General features: G+C 35.7%; 4 protein-coding genes across 6 annotated transcripts; 1 reads left to right on the top strand and 3 right to left on the bottom strand.

The window, feature by feature from the left end:
- The first annotated feature begins 1,256 nt into the window (after nt 1-1,256).
- LOC145913469 (uncharacterized) lies at nt 1,257-9,157 on the top strand. 2 transcript variants are annotated; one of them, XM_083001132.1, is made up of 19 exons: nt 1,257-1,404; nt 1,613-1,710; nt 1,775-1,984; nt 2,229-2,316; nt 2,946-3,115; nt 3,322-3,483; nt 3,807-3,923; nt 4,446-4,557; nt 4,866-5,046; nt 5,247-5,377; nt 6,011-6,237; nt 6,292-6,332; nt 6,725-6,906; nt 7,096-7,238; nt 7,356-7,497; nt 7,658-7,803; nt 7,925-8,059; nt 8,341-8,526; nt 8,586-9,157. In XM_083001132.1, exons 1-19 carry the CDS (start codon nt 1,317-1,319, stop codon nt 8,718-8,720), a joined length of 2,694 nt encoding a protein of 897 aa, XP_082857258.1. In that variant the 5' UTR covers nt 1,257-1,316; the 3' UTR covers nt 8,721-9,157. The 2 variants fall into 2 exon arrangements, with proteins under 2 accessions (XP_082857258.1, XP_082857257.1); XM_083001131.1 differs by having other exon boundaries at nt 1,257-1,449.
- Nucleotides 9,158-10,015: 858 nt separating this feature from the next.
- On the bottom strand, nt 10,016-14,143 carry LOC145913953 (elongation factor Ts, mitochondrial-like). The gene is made up of 7 exons (XM_083001723.1): nt 13,876-14,143; nt 12,431-12,556; nt 12,071-12,172; nt 11,487-11,571; nt 11,177-11,347; nt 11,022-11,114; nt 10,016-10,718 (listed from the first exon to the last, which is right to left on the bottom strand). The coding sequence occupies exons 1-7, from the start codon at nt 14,059-14,061 to the stop codon at nt 10,393-10,395; spliced, it is 1,089 nt and encodes a 362-aa protein (XP_082857849.1). The 5' UTR covers nt 14,062-14,143; the 3' UTR covers nt 10,016-10,392.
- A 188-nt stretch (nt 14,144-14,331) lies between these two features.
- LOC145913142 (nucleolar protein 58-like) lies at nt 14,332-19,712 on the bottom strand. Of its 2 annotated transcripts, none has more exons than XM_083000694.1 (16): nt 19,606-19,712; nt 19,383-19,459; nt 19,238-19,290; nt 18,537-18,661; nt 18,301-18,388; nt 18,114-18,227; nt 17,674-17,873; nt 17,082-17,162; nt 16,716-16,842; nt 16,480-16,637; nt 16,113-16,313; nt 15,799-15,904; nt 15,211-15,329; nt 14,926-14,988; nt 14,793-14,840; nt 14,332-14,721 (listed from the first exon to the last, which is right to left on the bottom strand). In XM_083000694.1, the coding sequence occupies exons 1-16, from the start codon at nt 19,648-19,650 to the stop codon at nt 14,671-14,673; spliced, it is 1,656 nt and encodes a 551-aa protein (XP_082856820.1). In that variant the 5' UTR covers nt 19,651-19,712; the 3' UTR covers nt 14,332-14,670. The 2 variants fall into 2 exon arrangements, with proteins under 2 accessions (XP_082856820.1, XP_082856821.1); XM_083000695.1 differs by having other exon boundaries at nt 14,793-14,837.
- Nucleotides 19,713-22,256: 2,544 nt separating this feature from the next.
- LOC145913934 (uncharacterized) lies at nt 22,257-23,942 on the bottom strand. Its single transcript, XM_083001705.1, has 4 exons — nt 23,810-23,942; nt 23,336-23,529; nt 23,128-23,275; nt 22,257-23,035 (listed from the first exon to the last, which is right to left on the bottom strand). Exons 1-4 carry the CDS (start codon nt 23,940-23,942, stop codon nt 22,509-22,511), a joined length of 1,002 nt encoding a protein of 333 aa, XP_082857831.1. The 3' UTR covers nt 22,257-22,508.
- Between the last annotated feature and the right edge of the window lie 1,533 nt (nt 23,943-25,475).

The following is a 25,475-nucleotide window of genomic DNA, read 5'->3' as shown; positions in this document are numbered from 1 at the left end:
ATACTTGTACGTGCCAATCTTTGCAATGAAAATTTGGAAATCCGTAAAAAAATGACGAAGTTACATGCGTTGAAAGTTTTTTCGACTGGAAAAAAAGTTTTGTCGCCAGCGTATTTTGGTGACGGTTCGGTAATTTCGAAACCAGGCGCTTGTCACATGTAAACAAAGCCTCTTCAAGCAATTATCTCTTCTTTATCCTTTATGAAGTTAAACGAGAACCTAAAAACATCAGAAATATGTTTGATGTGGTTCCTTCGAATTTAATCCCCAGTTATTATGATTGTGCCAAGTGCACTTTAATCGTAAACAACTCCCTATGAGGTGAGATTAAACATAGAAGGCCTGAAAGATTGGGTTGCAACCCAACAGTTTTGAAGATAGTTTTTCAAGTTGAAACGAAAAATATCAGCAACAGCCGAACAAAATGTGACATTTTAATTATGTTCAATTTCTTTTAGGTTTAAAGTATGTGAATAAACTTTGGATTGTAGGCAGCCTGAAAGCAATCGATTCAGAAAATGTTAGTGACAGAAATTTGCGCTTTACAACTAAAATAAACTGACCTAAATAAACATGTGGGATGGCTCTGTAAACTACTATAACCGCATCTTATAGGTCATAATAAAAAGTCGGTCTCGAGTCTCTTGTTTGTACTTGCTATCGTTACAAACAATTCTGATTCACCCATACAGGAGTGGAGAGTTATCAAATTTCAACGGAAGACAATGGTCATACAGGAACAAAATGTCTCGCAAACAATGTTTCATCACCAGACGTAGGTCAGTGGTTGGAATGATGTCGTCAGTGTTTTTCTTCTCAGAGAAAGGCGAGTTGGAAAATAGTCGTCGTATTATAATGTTAGAGACCTGAATTATCCGCTATTCAGCCGCTGCGTGTAACATGTTATTACCCATAATAGCGCATTGTGTGAATAATCTTAGTTACTCAAATTTTGATGTGGTTGCTTGGAACCTGTTGTACACATGCGGGCAAACCCGACACGCTTTTGTGCAGTTCATCGTTGCTAAACTTAGCCTGCGCGCAATATTGCCTTCTCGTTTTAATTTTGGCCAAAAAAGCAATAATATGTGACGTTGGTTTGCACGAACCGGTCATGAGAAGTTGTAAGTTTGGAAAATTTAACTTTTAACAAACAGATGAAGAGTTTTTGCTTTGATAGTCAGGGAGTTTACAAATCCTAGTTTTTCAAGAAACAAAGAACGTACAGCTGTATTGATGTGCTCTCTTTCAGAAGTGATAAAACTAATATTGGATGCTCTTCGTACACAATGAGTTGAGTTAGTCAAAACAATACAATGTTTTGGAAAGTTGCGCTGTGTCTTTTGTTTCTGATTTGCTCTGTTGCGTCACAAACTGATCTGACTTTGCAGTCTGGTGCCACAGGTACAGCTATTGTTGTCCGATGCGTCGATTTGATTCAAGATGCAGGTACGATTTATTCAACTATCATAAGTTTGACAAACTTGCTCCAAGTTCGTAGTGGTTTTCGATGACGTATCAATGTCGTCGTATTGCACCACGTTTGCTTTCCAACACAAACCGTTGTGCAAGTGAAGTGAGTCTGATGATCAACATTTCATTATATTTCTAGAAATTTTTCCACCAGACAATGGACTGTTGCGAAGAATCGCGTACGTGGAAACAACAGACGGTGTTCATTTGGGCAACAGCGGTGGGGGGTTATGGAAGGTGAATTTGTGCGAGTGCAGTATGATAGACCTACTTTCCTATAACGATAAACTCTGCTTGTAAGGTGGACGAGGTGAATTTTGCCAACATTCAAACCGAAACCTACAACGTGACGTCATTTTATGACGCAATCCATGCCAAATTTGCGATTAACTGGACAAACGTGGAATTTGCAAATTTGACCATTCCCATCTACTCTGCTCTGGCAGCTCGATTGCTTTTAGCTTACGGGGAATCACAAGGTGTCACTATTAGCAGTGACGTGTCCCAACAGGTAACGTTGATTATGGATTGAAAACCGGATGGTTTGGACCTGCCTTTTTTGTAAACGCAATATACTCCTCCTACCAACAAAGGTAAACGGGGTGTGGTACGCAATTGCATGTAGCCTGTTATTTGTCTGAAAAGATATATCACTTCGATATGTGGGCATTGTAAATTTTGTCCTGCACTAAACTGTATTCATAAATTTTGAATATGAGTTTGCCTGATATAAAAATTATTTGGTATAATTGTAGTATTCCGTCTGGTCTCAATATTACTACGACTCATCACCACCAATCACTTTGGGAAATTTTACAAACCTTGTCGATCAACTACCAACAAGTAAGCTTTAGTTGCAGGCTTGGCAATGTATTATGACAAATTTAATCCAGTACAGACTGTAACATCCTGCCAATGAGCAAATCACATCAATGATTGTCACAACCCAACAACCTCCTAAAGTTTACCATAAACTCAGTTAATTGCCAATTTGTTTGTTGTGGTGAAACAGTACTAAATTACGTTTGTTAGAAAGTGGCATAAATAGAGCTATGCCCAAAAAACGAAACATAGATAAACATAGAAAGTACTGTAAGCGCAGGAAAGCCGTTCCTAAAATACGGCACAGCACAACTTGCGAAAAGAGTAGAACTTCATGCGCCACAGCAAAAAAAATGGTTGCCATTATTATGTCACAACCAATTGTTCTCATATTCATCCCAAGAGTAGAAAATGGCGCAATTAGCAAAGAAGTAGCACTGAAAAATGTCAAGTTGTTTATTTCAGTAAGGTGTTGTACATGTTTTGTCATTAAATCATCTTTAACATTGCGACACAACTTTAATATGCAATAATGTAGATGTAGCCTTTGTCATTGATGCAAAAACTTGACGTGATGCAAATGTTGACAATGTGTTACTTGTTTGTAACCTGGGCGAAGGCCACAAAAACAACTGGTTGATTGCTTTCAGCTTGCACGCATAACGTACACGACATCATATTTGTGGTGGACAGCTCTTCTTCAATAAGCGATAGTGATTTTGCCTCAGTAAAATCATTCACGCTTGACGTGGTATCGCACTTCAGTGTTGGTGATAGTACGAATCGCATCGGTATCCTCCAATACTCAGGCATCCAAGAGGTATCCAAGAACAATATTTATTGACATTACATGTGGGTGTTCTAATTGTAGAGTTGTTTTTGCTGCTAAATGCACAGATTCACTTACGTTTGTTCTTTTGATTGTATAGGCAACTTCCCGCATTCCTTAAAAATCTTTCAATCGTCCATTTTTTTACATACCCACCGCACGTTAAAATTCGAATCATATTATTTAACCACATGCAGGTAGCTCTAGAGTTGAGTGCAGGAAACAATGGAACAGTTGTGACGGAAACAATCAACAACTTAACAAAACAGTCCTCTGATTCTGTGTTAACTGGAATCGCTATTTCTCATGCAACACTCATGTTTTCACCAACTCGGTCCCCAGACAAGGGTATTGGAAGGGTAAGTCCCCCCGCCACGTTGAACTCCACAGGAAAACATATCTTTTGGAAAACATTTTTTGTAAAAAACTGAAAAATCTAAGAATATGTGCGATGGAGGGTAAATGAATACGGTTCAATCAAGCTTTTTTTAATAAAAGCTGCCTTTCTGCTAATCATAGATTTCATTACTATCGAATGAATGCCTCACCGAATTGTAGGCGATAGGTCAGTGTAATACAATCTATGTTAATCTAAGGGCAGTGGGTAATCCGATAACATGCTTGGCACCAGCAACATTGCTACTTAATTCACGAATTTCTAACGTCACAATACATCTTACAGGTGATGGTGATAATTTCCCATGAAAGTAGTGGAGACGAGTTGACATTGCCCTTGACCTTTGCTCGCTTGGCGCAAGCTGACATTATTGCGATCGGTTATTCCAACAGCAGTAATCAGGTACCCTAAACAGACAGACAACATGTGATAAACACATAGGTTAAAACTGTTTACGCGTTAACCAAACGTAACTCCCAAAAAAATTATAGAAATGTTGCACAAAGGTAATTATTCTGTGAGCGGCAGACAGATTGACAATTTTTCGACCTATCTGTCTACAGCTCACAGATTCCACATAATATTTTGCTTATATAAAGGTAATTGTTTCAACATTCTTGCTATTACGAGGTAGATTTTCTATCATTTGCATAACATTCTTACTTTGTCTTATTTCACAAATAAGCCCAATAAACTACTTGTATTTAACTTGACGTCCAGTAGAAAAACTTTTATTGAGGAGCTCACAGTAGCTAAATGGTATCACAATCACTACAATATGGTAAGGCGTAAATTTACTTATAAAATACAACCCTTTCATTAAAATGCAGTGATTTGGGCCCAGCAACGATTTTTTTATGTTGTGTTCTGCCAGTTGATAAAGCACACACATATATCTGTATTAATTGTAATTTATATTTTTAGACCGAGTTGAACAGTTTAGCGACTGGCGAGGTTTCTACGCACGCTCTGTTGGTGGCAAACGCGTCTTCTTTGACGGGAATCACAACCAATGTCCAGGAATCAATTTGCTTTGGTACCGTAGTGTAGAAGATGTGTTAAACCAATTTTGTTATCCTCCGGGGCCGTAATACTGTTTCAGTGCAACCTGGTAGGCATATTAATTAGGCGTCCAAACTAACTGCAAAAGGGAGTCTGCAAAACCTCATTTACCGACTGTCCTAACAAATTTCAAACTCTGTATAAAATAAATTAAAATTGTACAAAAAAATGATGAATATTGTGATGAAATCCAGCCTTTAAAACACCCTGTGTTTAGTTGTTGACTGTAGTCTTGTGTTACTGACTATTCACCGTTAAGATAAATATCATTTTTTGGTGCAGAACAAGCGACAATTCCAACAAACACCAACGTTTTGGGTTCCCTTGGCAACGGCCAAACTCAGTCTTTCGAGACAATTCTCTCAGAATCAACAACTTTTACGTTCTACACAACATCCGGGACTGCCAATTGTTATTTTTCCACTTCGGTTGAAACCCCAAACGCTGCTTTTCACGATTTTGTGTAAGTTACTGTGTTTTTAAAGGGTATTCATCACAAGCTGTAGTTTTTCATTTTATTACATTTACACGTCTTGACATGCAACGCAATAGAATAGCAGGTGTACTAACGACCGACATTACACACAGTTTTTTTTCCACTCGCGACTTTTGCCAATATTCTGTGCAAACAGTAATTTTCATTTGGTAAACTTTACATTTCAGAGTGACAGCGAGTTCACCCAACGTTTTATCGACGTTCGTTTACAATATCACACAAAACCAAACTGTCTACTTCGCAGTGGAAGGAACTTCCCCCGAAACAGCCCAGTTTGTTGTGCAAGTTGGAAATCCTGGTATGATGTATACTTTAATTGCCTAAACTTAAAATCGCCTCAGTGTAAAAGGCCCTTACTTGAAGATGTGAGCTATCGTATATAGATCATCAGGTTCACTCGCATCCCAACCAAGGTTTTGAGGCCATGCTGGATCAAGGCCACTTTTTTCGGACAAGTCGGAGCGATCGCAAAACAAGGGCCTTCGCAGTGTGGACGGTCCTGCCTTGTCATGCCCTCTTAATTGTCTGATTATAATGGTAGATATCCCCAAAGTGAATGCAAAGATCTTTTGCAATAGTGTGAGCTTGCGCACCGGTGTATCTTGACCACACTACATCCTCTGTAACGCTGAACTTCCGTAGATCAGGCGTTAAAAGATAGGACCAGAAAGCCCAGGGTCGTTTTTGATATCTCGCTCCGGCATGTCGGGAAAATGTGATTGATCCAGCTTGGCTGCGATATCAGTGAACCTAATAAAAATTATTATTTATCAGAAAATTTTTCTTTTAACTTTTGCAGGATAAACTTGTTTATAATTTTGTAAGGAAATTGGTAACGTACGTATTATACAGAGGGGGTTCATATTTCGGTGCCCCTTGTACTTAAAGCCAAGTTTTTGTAACAAGATTTTTGTATTTCACATCATTCTAGTTGTGGCAACAAGCGCTCCAGCAACAACAACAACCACAACAGAAGCAACAACAAACGCCACCACAGTTACTACTCAGGCGGTTACCAGCACTACCACAGCCAAGACCCTTCCTGACGGAGCAATTATTGGCATCGTTTTTGCTTGCCTTATATTCATTTGTGGCATCATAATCGCGCTGGCCTATTATTGGTTTTCTCGCCGCGAGAACTTGGTGGACGTAGAAAAGGTCAGTTTATCATGTCCATGAGTTTTTTTAGTAAGTTGTTGGTTGAAATTGCAGAAAACAGAAAAAGCAGAGTTGAATGAAGTTCTTGTCAAAGGGTATGTGTTGGCTTGTCTCTTTATATGTGTATCCGCTACCATTCGTGTTTGACATTCAACTTATTTTTAGATATTTATCACACAGTATACAGTTTTAATGAAAATCACGGGCCAATAGTAACACATCACGTGACTAGTGGCGTAGTTTTATGAAACATTACAGTTAATGTTATATTTTGTATGACATAGTAAACTCTTAACGACCCTAAAATTGTCGTTTGACCTCTAGTTTGCGTGGAAGCGTTGATTTAAACATTTCCTTATCGAAGTCAAACCCGTACCAGCACAACACAAATTATTAAATACATATATTTATACTATGTAAATTAATACTTTTATCATGTGGCTCATAACATATTGTCGCGATTCAGTAGATCACGTGATGCTTTTAGAAGCGACAACAAGATGGACGAAGAAACCATGGTTCGCAAAAATCTTCGAATCGCTCTAACGAAGGATGATGTCACGGGCGTGGCCATGAATTTAGACAAATTTAACGCCATGAAATTGGAAGACAAAGACGGTGACGTTATCAGAGGGGAACGTCTGCTTAGTATGCACCAATGCAAAGACGGTACGATTACAACAGTTTATCTGAACTTTGAAAGACGCAAAAATCTATTATTCGGCGAAAAATCTGCGCTAATCATTTCTCAAGAAAAACTTTAACGAAAACCTTATTGGTTGAAAAATATGAGTGAGGTTTTCAATTTACCTCAATGTTGGTGAATGTATCGCAATTAATGGAAACATGTTTCTGAAGGTTTAAGCTATTCCACGGAGCGACGAAATATCAGATACCTCGAACGATCTGTTTTCGAAGTGAAAAGAAGGAATTTTACTGAAGAACTTTCCGTTGAGTTAAATGATGCAGAAGTTTTGCTAAACGACCTTAAGAAGATTGATGTAAGTACAAACAAATGATGTACAAAATCATTTTATAGATATTGACAGTCATGTCAATTGTTTTAACATGCCAAAAATCTATCACTCAATATACATCGCATTCACTCGTATTTTTAGAGTTTAATGGAACGGTTAAAAGCGGCAATGGACAACGGAAATATTGATGCTGTGGAGAAAATATGTTTACAGCTAAAGGACATGAAAGGATGTGACCAAGAAACCATTGATAGAATGTTGGATGTTTATCGTTGCAAAGGAGGTAAACTAATTTCTAAAACAAAATAAATCACTCGGTATTTATTTATTTAACAAAAAAGTTAATGCCCTGATTTGTGAATGTAAAAAAAATGTTTTTCTTGTTTTTCTAGGTCAAAGGTTTTTTGCATGCAATTTTAGATCTCTATCGTTTATACTTTCAGATTTGGAGCTTTCTGTTCTTAACCGAGACTACGACTTGGTTACAAAGACACTAGGTGTCGTGCAAGAGCGTGGGTACGAGTTCGACCTTCCCGTGGAAGTGAAGAGAGCAAAAAAAATGAAATCTGAACTGGAGATGGTCGAGAAGGTTCGAAAAAACTTTCAACTTTCACTGCTTTTATCCGTTCTCATGAGGTTTAATCAAATCGACAGTATTAAGAATAACATGAGTCAGTTTTTACAGCTTTACTAAAATTTTTTAATTAAAGGCGCGTACGGATGTACTCAACCTTCGCCAGAGCGAAGTTTCTGAAATTCGAAGCTATGCCAAACCGCCAGAGGGCGTGCACGAGGTTATGACAGCTGTATACCTCGTGCTTGGTTACAAACCGCATGAGCTAGAGGTAACTTGATTTAAAGAATCTTCATTTTCGAATTACTTTTGTAACATTTTTCAAACTTTTCTGCATACTAATTTTGACGCAAAACTAAACTTTCGCAAAGTAAAAAATGTGTAAATATTGTTATTGCAAAACAATAATATTCATTGTATGACATCCAGTCTCAGCTCAACCAGCATGGTGATTTAATAACAGTTGCAATGGACAAATTTATGTTACAAAATGAATACACTGATATCTTGGAGCAAAGAAAGTATAGAAAACCAATTCCTTCATTTTTTCAGTTTTGGACCGATATTCAGGCGTTGATGGGAAAGACAGGAAGAGAGAGCATCCGGAGACAGATCATGGATGTTGACACGAAGAACATAACGCGTGAACAAGCGCAGATGGCAAAGACCATGATCGAACCGTTTGACATACAAAATGTCCAGACGATCAGTAATGGACTCTCTATGTTTTATGTGTTTGTGAGTATCAGCAATGTAGTTTGTGTGTAGACATTTATAGTAAATGTGATTTGCTCCAGATCCGTTTCATGATTGAAGAAGTGGAAAAAATGGACTTGGGTCATCTTTACTCACCCACTCCGTTCCGCACAAACCGTCCTAATGTAAAGTATGTGTGGAATCAGAAAGATGCTGGAAAAATGATCAAAAGGTAGACACCAAGTATGACCTACACACAAAATTCAAACATCGTTGGACAACTTTCGTTGATTAATCACAGAATATATTCATAGTAAATACAACCTCTCATATTTTATTATGATATTTTTGTGTTTTGCACAATAGCGCACTTACTTTGTATATGGTTGATTAACTCGATTGTATTTTTATGTAACCAACTTCTTGAAACTGTTGTTCATGGCAGAAGCTTTTGACTTTCTTCAACGAGAAACGAGTAATATAAAATGCCTGTGAAAAGACACTGTAAACATTGTGTTATAGCTGAATGGAGACATGAATCTGAACTGTATTAAAATAAACAGAGATTTCCTTTCTAACATTTTTGCTACAAATTACGTTGTTATGTACAGTTTTGTTTTGCACCCATTTTCCCAAATATTTACATTTGGTTAATAAACGTCTAGCAACCATATTACGTGTTGTTATTAAACGGAACTGGATGAATCGGAAAACTAATATTTATTTCATCCTCGTCTGTTTACATCAACATTGCAGCTTCGACATTTACGTTGTTTTTACACCAAACCATGTTTCAGTCATAGTTTCATTCACAACCATTACTTATAGGTAGATAACGGCTGTTATTGTTGCCCGTGTAAATTGCAACAGTAAACTCGCACACTGCTCTTCGGGTAGTTAGCTCTTGTTTCGATACACATCGAAAGAGAAGTGTCGTTTTGGTTCTCCAGGTTGTTCAAAGGTATTTAGCTGTCTTCAATGAACACCCTCTGTTATTTCCACGTACGCGATTTGCAGTAATGCTTGTAACGAAGTACAAGCAAAAGACTCTAGGCTGACGAACGATGCGTTATTGAAGGTTACACACAAAATTCTGTCGCTATCACATTTACTGAATCGATTGCTTTCGGGCTACATATAATCTAAGTTTAATTCACATACTTCAAACTTAACCAAAACTTTTTACCCATGGCTAACAGTCTACTTTTAGTATGATTACAATACGACATTTTGTTTTGCTATCATTGCGGATATTATTCGTTCAAACACCGAAGGCTTGGCGGTGATTGACAATCACCACTAAAAGGAAGTCGTTTCCTAGACGTTTGTACGACATGATTGTCTACAACAGTCATATTAAGACGCACTGTTGATATCTATTAGGTTATAGCAGTGGGCATCTATCCGCATTCATATTATTCGCTACACATTGCTTTCAAGACGTCATCTTCCGTGTATTCATTCTTCCAATCACAAATAGATTTAAACCAATGCAACACACATACATCCCAATGTATTTTCAATTGTGACGTTACGACTTGTTCGATTGAAAGTTCGTTTGTGGCGCGAAGGTACGAAAACAAACAGAGTAACGACAAAGCAACGAAATAAACTATTTTGTTTTCAACACCCAGACCACGAACAAATTTGAATTAACCATAAAATCGTATGTATTTTTCAACGCGGTGCCATGGGTATCAGGTTATAAATTACGAAATCACGTGGCCATGTGGAAGGTAAAAAAATTATCTTTGGATCGAACTGATATTCTCTATAATATAGACGGTCGGCCAACTTAAAACTTACATGTGTTACTATCTTATCTATCTCTGTATTCCCAGTGGAAAAAATCATACTTGGGAAAAACTATACAAATATCACGTATGTATGGACAGTTATCCAAAAAAGTTACGTGTCGCTCAATTCGCCAACTTGGAAACGGACGAAGTCATGTATTTGCAACGAGTGGAATTCCATCCAATGAGCGACTGACACGTCACTCTCCAGCAGAAACGGCTGTTTTAACAGCTCATCGCTGTTTTCGTCTGCTGGCAAAACAATCATTGTTTCTTTCGGGGCTTCTAAATCAACATTGGCATTGATTGTATTCTCCGAAACATCTTTTTCATGTAATAGATTTTCAACTGCAGTATCATCATCTGTCGTGTTGTTGTCTATTTCATTGTCAAAATCGTCGGAAACATTCAGTTTTGGTACTGAGATGGTTACTGGTTCTACAAACATAAACATCAGTAAAAATCGAAATTATTGAAATGACCATGTGACCCCCAATGATATTGCCTAAAAACTGATCGTATAAAATAGAAAAGGCAGTTTTTTTCCCAGAAAACAAACAAACTGCTAAGTTGCAACTCAAGAATTTGTATTTTATATGATGTTGAACCACATATCTAAAAACGAAAGTCAGAGCTAAAATGCTGTTTATCATATTAAGTAGGCGTTTCGAACTCTTACTGGGTTCATCATCAGTACTTTAATAAACTGCTTGCAAAAAGCGTCAAGGTAAAACTACATACTTGGTGCTATTCCAATGGAGGTGGGTTGCATTCCGACAATGTGTTGGGCCAATTGCTTTCCTCTAAGCTTAAAGTATGTCGATGGTGTTGGATCTAAAAAGTCAAATTAGTTTGTAAATCAGGCTGAATCATCAGACAAAATTATATGAACCCACCATTAGTTTGAATTTTTGAGTAGGCTATCACAGACCCATATCCACCAAATATAGGATCTGAAGTTGTCTTTTTTACCAACATGCTTGGGTGTATGTAGTAAGCAATAGACTGTTCTGGTGGTGGTGTTAAAATGGTTACTCTCCTAACAATTACATTCTCCTTTAATTTTCCTGAAAGTAGTAAAAAAAAACAATTCATAAGAAACACTAAACCAAACACTGGGTTCAAACAAGTTGTTGATAAATTATTATGTAATCTGACAACCATATCAAAATAACACTGTGATATAAGAAGTGATACATAACCTACCAATTGTAAGAGCAATAGTATCCTCAATACTCTGATTTTGATTAGGATCTTGCAATTTCAGAATTTCCTCTCTTGGTATGGAAATCTAACACCACAATTTGAAACATATAGACAAGGTATATATTCAAGGACTAGGCAGGCAATCAGTGGTAGTGTGGAATTTAGCAATACTCTAATAAGAACTAACTCTAAAATGTGTGTGTTATCTACAAATCTCTGGTAAAATGCAGCACCACAAAATATTTGGGGTCTTATAAAATTGTGACCACAGCTACAGCAATTTTGGAACAAAATATTCAGCAAAGAAGTAATATGTTTACTCTTAGATACACCTTGTACAGAAAAAAACACCAGCCCTGCGTGCACAATACATGTACAAATATTTTTGTTCATCATTTTCAAACCAGAGATACAAATTTAACATCCTCTTTACCAAAATTTAAGATACCATTACTATCAAATAAAGTATTTACTAACGCCAACACACAAACATACCAACCTTATATAGATTATAATTATAAATTACAACTAACTCATCAATTTAAGTACATATAGTATATAATTAATAAAACTATTTATCTGACCTTTCCTTGATGTTGAAATGTATTTAAAGAAACATCCGCAACAGTTTTTACAACATCTTGAAATTCCTTTGTTTTTGCAACGAAGTCTGTTTCACAGTTTACCTATCGCACAATAACAACACAAATAACACAATTCCCCACAGACTGAAGGCAAAGAAATATTTTTTATTTGTTTTATTCACTTCCTCAATCATAAAATGACCATGTGTGTGTCAGTAAATTAAGTGTTGAAAACATTTGTTGTTACACTGGGCAAATGTTAGTGCATTAATTGTTATGTGACATGGGTCATAAGAAGTTTGAATTGAAACAAAATGCTACAGAAGTACAGAAAGAGCCGAAAGAAAAATATATCCTTACTTCAACAATGGCCGCACTTGTCTTATTGGTTAGTATTGAAATTAACCCTTCCCTTATGTTTTGCTTCCCAGTGGTCATCTTTTCCCATCCTTTTTTCTTGGCAAGTTCAACCAAATACAATTCAGCCTATACATAATATACATATTTTACTTAATAATATGCATCTTTTCGGTATATATAACAACAATGCTGTTATAGTCTATATCTTTTTCTTTATATTTATGAAGCAAATTATATACTAGTCTGTGGATGTTATTTCAACACAAAGGTATGAAAATTCATTTCTGTCAAAACAATATATGTAGCACTCAGTGGCGCAACTAGTGAAAATTAAGGAGGATACACATAAGCATGTGCAGAATTTTGATACTACTAGAGTGCGGTTTGTGTGCAAGCTGCACAAAGCTGATGCTTGCGCCTGCAGTAATAGTCAAATAAAATAGGGGTTTGCGTAAATGACTTAAGTCACCGAAAAAATTTTGTTCGTAAATGAATAATTAGTTTTTCATAACTAAAGGAAACTGCATGACACTTGACAGCGGAGACAAGGGAAAAAGTTTCATCCCTAAATTAACGAACAATGGCATATATGGTCATCAACAATACTGGGCCTGCCCAACTTGCGGTCATCTGGTTTGTTTAAGTGACCCTCAGTATGATTAGTTTGGGTTATTCAAAAACTGTAATGTTAAACGAAAATATGTAATCTTTTAAATTTGGTATAAATGCATACCAGTTGATATCAGTGTGTGCAACTTGTGATCAATTGAAACCTCTTTTGGTTAATTGTTACATCACAATTAAAGAACTTTTTAATTTTTTTTGTAATGTCCAAACTGTATATGTCAGATATATCAGACTTCAATGGAGTAATAATGTGTACAGTACAGATATTAGCAGAATTTAAGGATTATTTTAGTAAGAATGACAAATGAGAACAACTGCAAAATGATAACTTTAATACTGTGACGGAAACAACAACATTTTAATAAGCACTATACTTATACTTTGGTATTTTTTTAATGTTTGCGGCCCGCAATTCTCATGTGACAGTGCTCCGCAACACTTAAAAAGTTGGAGGTCTGACAATACTATGTGTTTGAAAACAATAGGAAATTTTGGTTTGATGTGTTTCTGGGTAAATCAGGATTTTTACTTGGTTTGGATTAAAACTGACATTATTGTTTATATTTGGGTATCTATCAAGGGACCTGATCGTATAAATTGTATCCTTGTTACATAAAGCTGTTTATCATTGCTATGCTTAAGAACTCCTGAAGAATATTGTTAGACTAAATGCACCAATGTATGCAGCCAATAAAGGGACCTGGCATGCGGATATGCCAAAATTAAAACTTTAAAAAATTGGACTAATTTACTCAAATTCTATTTGCATCATCAAAATATATTTAGTGTTCAGCATGACAGGGCCTATCTGTACCTACCTTCTCCAAATCATATCCCGTTGCCTTAAGTGCTTCCTTGCAGCTGATTAATGGATAATTTGTTTTACTTCGAAGTTTCATGAGAATTTGCTTTTGTGATGGAGCTGCCTTGGCTTCAGAGGAAAGCATGCATTTAGACACATTTCCGCTGAGATAAATTCTCATGAACGATAATGACTTTAACATATTCACTGATTCGCTCCTGCACCCATAAGAAATTTTTACCAGGATATTACAGCAAAACCGAACAGGAACAATTGCGGATTGAAATTTCTAATTCCGAGGTCAGGAGAAATTTACGCATGATTGAACAAACCACATGTTTCCACAAAAATCATAAAGAATTCACGGCCTAAAGAACTGCGGTGCTGTAAGAATGTTGCAACCCTCTTACACCTCCCGTTACAAATTTGCAAAACCTATATATTACCACTTGAAACCTCGCCACATTCATGATAATTGTTTCTCACGCTTTTATTCGCCGGCAGTACAGACTAAAGGCAGTAAAAATACAAAAACCAGAAAACCTCACCGTGAGTGTTACATTGAAAACCACCAATTTCAAGTGTATGAAATGAAGCTCCATTAGAAAACAAAGATCATAAACTACAGTAGTTAAAATCGGCAATATAAAACATGTATTCCAGTAGTAAAAGATGAAATACACATTTAGAACATTACTGTGAAGCCAATGATTTTTAATACTTAAATGCTACAAGAGTTTGTGATGTTTTGTTCAAAATGCATCCTTAACAACATGATGTGTTAGTGTTGCGACTAAAAACCAAATAGAAGTTATTCTTCTGCTTCTGTCTTAACCTTCTTTTTCTTTTTCTTCTTTTTCACCTGCAAGAAAATGTATTATGGTTAGTTTACTTATATTTTTTTACTTAAAAGTTGACTTATATTGATCTTACTTCAGTGTCAGGGGTGGGGGCACTTTCAGTTTCAATTTTTGCAACCTTCTGAAAACAAATAATGGTTGGTCATAAAATATTTTTTACCACATATATTATCAATATTTTGTATCTGCACCAGATTAAAATTTACCTTTGGTGTTGAAGCATCTTCTGCGCCTTCAAGTTCTTTCTTTTTTTTCTTCTTGTCTTTTTTCTTTAAAAACATTCCAGCATTAGGAAGGATGAAGAATAATCAACGCAAGAATTTGTTGGATCGATTTGCATGTGCAGCAAGGGCAGGACATTTTTAAATAAAACACCATATCAAAAGTAAACGATCACACATTTGTTAAATTCTTTCCGAGTGCCTTAACTGAACACTTTTATCTTGAAAACTATTTCCTGAACACTTTTATCTTGAAAACTATTTCCTTACAGGTTTTGTAGGTGTTTCTTCTGTAGTTGTGTCAATGGCTTTAACTTTCTTCTCTTTTTTAATTTTCTTCTTCGGCGGTTGTTTAAGGTTGCCATCAGCGATCACTAGAGAAGGTTTTTCTGTGAAACAAAACTGATGGATAAATGGTTTTACAATTACAACAAAACTTCAAAGCAAAATTATAATTTAATTAAAAAATCTATCAACAAACTATTTCTTTAAAAAAAGTCTACAACAAACAGTCCTATACTGCATTCTTTCGTATTCATTTATATATAAAATAACAAGTTTTGGCAACTTTCATGTCAGTGTTTTAAAGCCACTGCCCATTTTTTATGGTCCAAAATTATCTTATCTTAGTATTAACTTTGGCGAAAATGTCCCACAAAATTTCGGTGCAACATTCCAATGAATTAGTAACATGTCTTTCCTTTGTGAAGTGCCAAACATGAAGGGAGCTGTTCTGTTACACTATTCTGGCATAAATGTCCAATAACTTAAAATCATACAAAAGTTATAAGTGTTGGTATGATTGTCAACACCTTCAGACATTCCTTAACATCAGGTGAAAATCCTGAATCACAATACCTTCTTCCTCTTCTGATTCTTCAGCCACTGTGGTGTCAAGTTCTTGAATCTTTCTCTTTTTTGGCACAGGTATTGTGGAGTCCTGAGCGTTGTCATACATTCGAACCTGAGAGAGGCAGAAAAAGCAAATAGAATTAACAAAACATAAGCATGCAAACAACACAAACAATGCAATTCAATACACAAAAAAGTTGACAAACACAATTTCTTCTACAAAAAGCTAAATTATAGTTTACAACAAATGTTTTATACCAATTTTTTTTAGTAAATTTGTTCAGTTGCATGGAATGCAGCTAGTTGTTTGGAATACGTACTTCACTTTTGTTAACCCATTTGTCCAATTTTCCTTTGCTTCCCACACTTAGTCGCTTGGACCCACCCTCCTCCATAGCACGTAACCTATTTTCCAATATAGCCCGGTTTTCAGTTCCCATTTCAGTTGAAGTTTCCTCAGCAAGTGCATCGTAACGTATTGCCAATGCACATTTCGCTGCCAACATTCTGGAAATTTTTCCCTGAAATAAAAAATAAACAAAAGTGTTAAGTACCAAGCACAATTAGTATCACATAAATCAGTATGTATGAAACAACACCTTATACCTCACAATTGTTATTACTTTCATTATAGCATTACCCAAACAAGTATTATTAAGATATAGTAGTTTAACAAAATCGTCTTGCCTTATTTTTTGGGTTGCTTTGTCCCACCAGTGAAGCATGGTAAATCAAACCATATTTGGGAGTTTCTTTTCTTGTTTTTAAAGCACGAAACAAAGCCTTTTCCGCACCAAGAATTTGTACAGTTGATGCAGGATACTTGGCAAGATTTAACAACGAACCTAAAAAAACACAAATAATTTAAAACAATGCTTTGCTACTTGCGCTTACTCTGTATGTGTATAGCATTAGAAACTTACCAGCATGGGCAATAAGTCTTGCACCAACAAGCTCTCCAACGAGGATTGTTAAATTTGGTGCAATTGCTGTCATTCTATTCTTAAGGTAATCATACAACTGTGTGCGATAATCTGTAATCTCGATAATCTGAAACCAAATTAAACTTCAGTATTTTACGATCTGTTTAATTTGGCCCATGATAGAAAAATGACTAGCATAAACCTTTATAATTCAATTATTTTATTTTGCATGCAAATTTACCACACATATAAACAATAAACATGAAAAATAAATAGTAGATACACTGATAAACTAAATAAATAAGGTTTACAAATATATACAAAGGGAGATGAACACAAGTCATTATCTTAGCAGTAGCAACACACCTGATCAGCTAAGTATCGAATGTTGAGAATATCTTCTTCCGATATTTCTGTGCCCATTGAAATTTCAGCTAATTCTTTTACCTTTTTGAGAACAAATACATTAAATTAAAAATATATTTTTATCCGAGTTTCTTATGATTTTAAGCAAAATAATAACATCACAACAATAATATATACATATACCACATTTCCCCAATACATATATATATTAGGCATGATGCACGTTACAAGTTTAACCGTTTTAATTTTGTGATTATTTACAGTTGGTCTTTTGCAAATTTTTTTAACTAGACTTGGAATTAGTTCCTTATTTTTAACACAATCTGGCCTTAGGCATTGTCTTGGTAACAGTGACAGCAATTTGTAAAGGTAAATATTTTAAACAATTATCTAATTATACAAGTCAAAGTTCATGATTCAAGCAGAAGAGATAACAGTTCGAGCAATTAAGTCTAAACACAGATGACCTTAGTGTGTGTGTGCATGTGTGCTGCAGTCCCAAGTCTATCTGACAAGATAGTTTACGTAAACTTACCCAACTAACAATACAAAAATGCAAAATGTCTTGAAAAAAGATCATTTAAATTGTTACCTGTGTTTCAATGTCTTCAGGAAGCATTTCAGACATATCAGTTGTTGAAGCATTCGTTCTAAATCCCATCTTTTTGATAACTCTTGCAAATGCTAAATGGTCAGTTACAACCTTTCCCAATTCAGGAAAATGCCAACCGTACCATTCACGACAGCGCATTATATAGTTGTTGAGTTCCTTGTCCAAATCGTCCAAAAGTGCTAAAATTCAACAATAATATTTATGACTGCATCTTGCAATATGTTACTTAGTCATTATTAATCTGTACAAGTGCTAAGTAAATTTAACAAAAGGTATTATTTGGTATTATACTCATGTAATTTTGGTTATTAAGATAGTGACAGACCAAAAAATAACGATTAATAATGACAGACCAAAAAATAATGATTAAGTAAGTCTCTCAATAACAAACTTTAATCTTGCAAAGAACCAGTCCTTACATATCGCCTGGACAATCATTGTGTCAACCTTGTCAGGTGAGAACTTCAGCTTGTAACGGGACAAGCTGTGTGCCAACCCCAAGGCCATGGCAGTCATATCCCTTGCAGGTAGACCTAAAAATTATGTAAATATATTAAGTTTAATTTTGTTCATGAGGAATGTTTGCATTAAATCTTTTTAACCTACCGGTAATGAGACTGTCCACATGGGCACGAATGCCACGCATAACCTCTTGTACAGCTGGACTGAAAATGCATGGTAAGTTCATCTTTTCCTGTAATTATATCAACAGTAACTAAATTGTCATGTAAGTGGTCAACAATATCCTACTTTTTGTTATTTATATAAAAAAAAAAAATTTTTTGTGAACTACTGTCACAAAATAAAAGCAAAAAACAGTTTAAGTGAGGAACTACACCTACTTTTATTGCCTGTCCAAGTTTGGCATCTGCCACAGCAAGGCTTTCATGGGCATCTTTTGCCACTATTTTCTTTAAAATCTTTTTCAAGGGTTTGCATAACTTCCCCTCTACTGCTGCAGTTGTTGCTGAAATAATTTACAACATTGAAATATACATTAGATATGGTTGTCTCCTTTGTTTGGCATTAAGTTGCGTACCCAACGGATCGACAATTGTTAGTTTGTTAGTTTTAAAGCTAGCCCAATGCCCCAGTCACCAGCTGCACTGATGAGACCTCACAGCTTGAAACAGTGTGTACACCTGTCTGCAACATTAAATGTGTTTTGATGACAGTTTGATTAATTTACACATTTTTGTGTAGTGGCAGAATGTTTTACTTTGCTGTAGGAAACTTTTTGGTTTGGTATCCTGCTGTCAATTTTAAACTTTTTGAATTTATACTTATGCTAAAACATTGAATATTAGCACACAAACAATTGCACAAACTATGTATTCAAAAGGGTAAGATCAGTAGTTCTCAACCAGGGAACCACAGACCCACTTGGGTCTGTAAACTGTTGTCAGGGGGTGCACAAAAACCTCTGATATTCTAACTATGTAATTGATAAACCAGTGTTAAAAACTATTTGACGGCTGGTCAGTGCGAAGTTTGCTAAAAAACCTGCTCAAATTACAAACTTTCCAATTTGATAGATAAATACCTGCCAAAGCTTCGGTAGTGTCTTCAAATTTTTTGAAGTGTTTAAGCTTTAACCTGTAAATAAACAGATTCCCATATAGGACTCACAAATACAAAAAACCAGTGTCCAAAATTGAACCAAAAGAAAAAGTTAAAGTTAGTCTTACAGACTGGATGCATTTTCCGCTGTGTCAAAATGTTGCTGGATACTATCAGCAACTTCCAACTTTGATTCATCAAGAACCTGTTTACAAAAAATCAATAAAATTGAACTTTGGATGGTTACTATTGAGAAGCATTTAAAAGCAAAGCTGAGCATTAAACTGTAACAAAATCTAATGTATTTTTTCTGTTGTTAAAGCAGTTTAATTTTCTTTAAAAAGTACAAACCTTAAAAATTGCAAACCCCGAAGGTGATTCAAACAAGACTAGCATTACTTTGCTAACAGGGGGCAATGTAGTTGAGAACTTATCAAGCAAACTACCGCACCCTATAAAAAAACACTTAACGATCAACCAAGACTTTGTTAAATTAAGTAAACACTTCAATACATTATTTTGTTTCGATTCTGCAAATTTTAAACAATTTTAAAGTTTTACCAAAACTACTTTATAAAAACAACGAAAACAAATTTGCAACAAAACACGTGCGGTATTGCCGCAATACTTGTTCTCACTACTGGTCATGTAACCCTTATGATATCTATGTACCAAATCGGTGTTTTGGATGTAACAAATTAAAAAAAGTCTCACTGCCTTTTTTGTTAAATAATTACCATTTTGTATCAAGCGTTTTTAAATTTTCCAAATTTTTAACCACAACTTTACGGTGATAATGAAATCGACACTAGAGCTGCACTTGTCATGCACGAACAATTTTTTACGTGGTTGATGGAATGATATATTTCAAGATGGCATTACTGTATTTGTGTGTGCTAAACAAAGTAGGAGATACCTTTATGACCGTCTATCGTTAAGCATTAGTAACAAGCTATTTTCTGCTGGAATTGTTTTCGAGTTTTTATCTTTTTTAATTCTTTTGATCATAGAAATAACCTTACGTAACACATGTACAATTTAATCCGTTTAATTACAACCAGTTTAACCGACTTCCGTCTTTTGCAATTCGCACGAATCTTGTGTCGAATTATTGCAAACTTGGGAATATAGAAACTTCCTCATCTATCGTCTTAGTTATATAAGATTCTTTTTCAAACGAATTTCTATAAAATTCTCAACCGGTCAACCCGCTTAAACTTTCCGTTATACGACCGATTTCACTAGCCAGCTGGACAGCCCCGGGTCGATCGATCGACCATCTTTTGCATATACTGCCTCATTAAACAATTTTATGTTGTTCTCCACTGATTTTGACATCTTCTTTATTTGTAAGTATTTTTGAGTTTCGTTACCAAATTATGATTTACTTACCGTAGCCTAGGGAAGTGCCAAATGGACAAAGATTCGGGTTCCTGCGAATGCGAATAAATAGAAACATTATTCGTGCGAACCCGAATATATTCGTATGCAAGTGTGACGTCAATAATATTTGGTCGTTTGCATCACGTGCGCAAGTATGTTGCTTCATCAACTGTTGTTTTGCTATCATACGACAAATAAATTGCATACAGTTGATTTCTGCAAAGTTTAATAAACTTTTTGAAACCAACAACCGAGTCTATACTATTCCTCAGACGAACAGTGGCCTTTACCGCTAGTGTTTAGGAAAAACGATACTTGGATTGGCATAATGTAATAAAGCCGTTATGACATGATTGACCTAATATAATTTTAAACAACACAGAACTTCCGTTCCTTTTGTTTTCATATGCGCTTCTGTAATTTGATGACGAAAACCCGTGCTACGAGCAGCACCCAGAACTATGGTACGATGTTATCGGGATTTTGCTACAATCGCAAACGGTATTTTTGTCACGTTTTGGCCTGTTAAAAAACAGTTGGTAAGTGCTTGCTACCGTTTATTTTTGGCTGTGTTGTGATCGCTGATTTTTTATCGAAAACCGTCGTCAGTTGTGATAATACACCTGGGAAAGAAAACGGCGAGTTTCAACGAAGTATAGCCTTTGTGAGAAAACCCTTTGTGAGAAAAATTGGAAGATTTCCGCAACAGAACAAAGCATGTCTTCGAAATGTTTGTGATCTTTCTTGCAAGCAATCTATCGATCTCAACAAAGAACGTAACGTTATCACACATTTCTACCCATTTGACCACCAAATATTATTCTGTGACAGTTACAAGCATCGAACAATCGGTGACGTAAAAGTGCATGCAAAACGAATCTCTCAATTCCAGCGGGAAGTGTAAAATCAACAAAAGAAGATTTTGGTGTTTTATCTTGACTTAATCTTACAGTTTATGGGTGGCAGGGAAACTTTTTCGTCATAGAAGTAGATCATAACACCTAAATCCTTCTTTATCTTCTGGGAAAAAAAATTGAAAAAACTTTTACCACACTTCGGAACGAACGAAAAATCGTGTAATGCAGTGTTTGAAATATTTTACAAGCGTAAGTTTTATTACTTCTTTAGGTACCTGCATTACACCCGTAATATTTCTGTAGGTTTCGGTTTTAGATTTTGACATTTATTCTTTGCCAACGTTCAGGCATTTTGCATTAGAGATTTAACTTTTGTTTTTTGGATTAGAGATTTAACCGTTTCAACAATTGAACGTATGACTTTGTTATGATCTCACAAACAAAACTGTCCTTCTGATCCATGGAAATTTAAATCGTATCTATGAAGTAGCATTATACCCATTTTAAACAACCGTAAATTTCCGGGCATCAGTAGCTCGGTCAACTTAGTTTCCTGTACGTTTTTGTAGTGTTAGTAGAGTTTTGTAGTGCATATTGTTTGTTTATGTTACCCAGCAGCTTTCCTTTTTTGTTATAACTTTTAACATAGAACACCTAGCATTTATTTATGATCTGATGCTTCCAAAATCAGTGTTACATGCAGGTTACAAGTGGTATATTTCAAAGAACTGTACAAATATTCAGGGTTCTCTCGAACAGGGACGCAAAATAAAGGCGACGAGAAAACAATTTTTCAGTAGGTAATGCTACAGTAAAACAATATTTTGATTTTTGAGAATTTTTATGGGGCGAATGTTTCCTGACAAGGAGACACACAAAACCCGCTGTTCAAACATAAAGTGACTTTATCATTCCTGAAAATATGCATGAAACTGAAATAGACTTGTGAACAATAACAAACTTCCAATTATTTTGACAGGATCTCCGCACTTGTTACCATGAGTAAAGTTTATGTTAAAAATAAATATAGTGACCTGAGCCAATTTTGGATATTTGATAATAGTTTGGTAATTTGTGATAAAATGTGACACCTCTTGACCCACCAATCGAAATTTGAACAAAACCCGACCCTACTTTAAAGAGATTAAAATTTCCTCGTCCGTAATTCTTGATTTCGACCCGTCCTGGTCCATCTTGTGTAGTTGTGACACCCCCTGTTCCAAAATTTCTAATTCTAACATGCCCTGATCCGAAATTTTTAATTTTGATATTCCCAGATCCACGAATTATGATTAGAACAGATCCGTTATTGACTATCTCCACATTCGAAGATTCTTGTGTAAAAATTTCGACCTTTTTCAAGCCTTGATTATAGACTTTGAAACTTCCCGATCCTTTGGTAGTGATTCTGATATCTCTTGTTCCTTCGTTGTTAATTTCAACATCTTTTGACCCTCCGTTGGTAATTTCAACGTAACTGCGTCGTCTATTGTAGGTTCTGTTTTGCTTTGGAAGTATCACGACTGTCGGTCCTACCGTAACTATACAAGAAACAAAATAGTTAACTGTGCTTGTAACCAATTTCAAAGAATTATTTGTTTTATTTTTTTTAAACCACCACATAACAACGTACCTGCTTCGTACGAGATCGAAAACCCAGGGCGGGTGTCCCGTCTACTAGATGTAAATCGAACTTGTGCGGAATTGTTGCTTGAGGTAAAAGTGAATCCACTTGAGAATGTACCCGATAAACGTGCGACCACTCCGTGCTCGTCTGTCGCCTATATAATTTAAAGCTCATAACGCAACGTTTTATTGATAGAACACGTTTTATTACTTACTTCAAATACGTCATATCTATTTTCGATGTTAAATGAGTTCACGACAAACCGGATCACGTAACCCTCGGGTGCTTGAAATAGCCACAAACAGTTTTCATTGTTCCCATAATAGCCAGGCCAACCCGGTGACGTAAGTTCTTGTGTCATATTAACGGTTACTGTACGGTTTCGAATGCCGCATCTTGCAATTGAAGCTGGAATAAATTTTGTATTCTTGTTGATTTCACTACAATTACAAACGTCCAGTGCAAAGTGGGCACAAAAAACAAAAAATGTCATACTTTTTTACAGTTTTTACCTTCTGTCAAGATGAAACAGCTTCCAATTGCCATAACGAGGAAAACGCCACAAACACCCATTTTATACTGAAATGCTAGACTAAATAAGATTCCTGTTGCACAGAAATGTATAAACGCGTAAAAAAAGGATCAAAAATCACATGTATTTATTCTACCTATGTTGGTTGGCATTTACACGTGAGCTCCTCCCAGCGACTTTTCCTATCTGAGAGCCACAATTTCTCGTTACTGATATACGTCTGGGAAAGTGAGAAAGGCAGTCCCATGATGTTGTCATCATGCAAGGGTCGTGAAAGCTCATCACGCATAATGACCAAACTGTTGTCCAACCCATGACCTTTTTATATATTTGGAAATCCACTCGCGTCTTTCAACTAAAAAATCCCAGTTATGAATGAAAATGTTTTTAACTTCATGAAATCAAAACCTGATCAGCAACACTTCTTGGGCGTGACACAAGTGAAACTTCAATGTCAATTTCAAATATTACTATAATAATTTTGTGTTAACGCTTTTATTATCAGAACTCTGTTTATTTTGTTTGTACGGAACTGATGATGCTTGATAAAGCGAAACATGCATTCTGATAATAGAAGCGTTGACACAAAGTTATGATAGTAATATTTGAAATTGCCAGTTAAAGAATAAGATTATTTCCTGCTAATGTTTCAAATAGTTAATTTAAAGTTATGTCTATATACCAGTTTTTTCCTACCGCGTTGTGGCCCGATATGAATTATTTGCAGTTGTCAGAAAATGTCGAGTCCGTTTAAAAGTAAAAAATTCATTAGCATTACAAGGTAAAACGCCAATTTGACATCAAAGGTGAATAAAAAAGCACAAAAATTTAGTTGGTGTTTTGCACAAACACAAATCTCACAGTGGTTTGTTAAATCACAAAAGAAGAATATTTGTGATTTTTTTCAATGATGCTGGTGTGAGGCCGGAAGCACAGAAAAGTTGTCTGACAAATCTAGTCAAAAGTTTAAGAACGTGACATGTGCGACTGAGTACATGGTTTGAACTTTGCTTCTTGTTAACTTTCGTGGTAGGTTAACGAAAATGGTTTTTGGAAATGGATTACCGGGTCGTGAAATTTTAATGAACTCTGCTGTCTAATGACTACGAACTGTGTGCGACAGGCCCTTTTTTTGCGCGGCGCACGATATTTTGATAATATGTTCCTACGCAAAAACATAAACCAGTACGAGTTCGATACGAAGCGTGATGAAAAGACTTTGGTTTGCTATATCAATTTCATTTAATTGCGTTACAAAGTTACATCACTTTTTTATTTTTGCTGTAGTCATTGTCGAAACCAACCCTTGTTTTGACGCAATGTCCATACCACTTGGTTTAACACGCGAGGTTTTTTTGGTCTGCTTGTCTGTGCGTGTGTGAAGTATTTGTTTAGGTTTATTATACTTTTGTACAACCATGCATAACATACAAAACATGCCCTACTGATCGAAGACAAGGGTTCTTGGTTTAGTTTGGTGTAGTTCTGTCAAGTATGTTGCTGCCAAGAACAAAATGTGTGTCTGTAAACGTCTTGTCATTCATTTTGTTGTTTGGAACAAATTGTTCTTGTATTTCACACACACATGGTTGTATGGTCGAAAATCACTGGGAAGGCATGGTGACCCAAGAATTGCACATTATCGGTCGGAGTATGTCCTCACAGTCGCCAGTTATTGTGACACAAACAATCTGATAATGGCATTACTTGTGTGTTTGGTTTTGGCGGTAGATCGTGTTATTTCAAAGTTTGGTCAATTTGTGATAGCAGAAAGTACAGTAACAGACAAAAAGGTTAAAAAAAATAATTTTAAAAAATCTTC

Source organism: Ascidia mentula, chromosome 9 (assembly GCF_947561715.1).
Source record: "Ascidia mentula chromosome 9, kaAscMent1.1, whole genome shotgun sequence".
NCBI classification, from domain to species: domain Eukaryota; kingdom Metazoa; phylum Chordata; class Ascidiacea; order Phlebobranchia; family Ascidiidae; genus Ascidia; species Ascidia mentula.
Note: the sequence above shows the minus strand (reverse complement) of the source record. Positions and strands in the feature narration are given on the sequence as shown.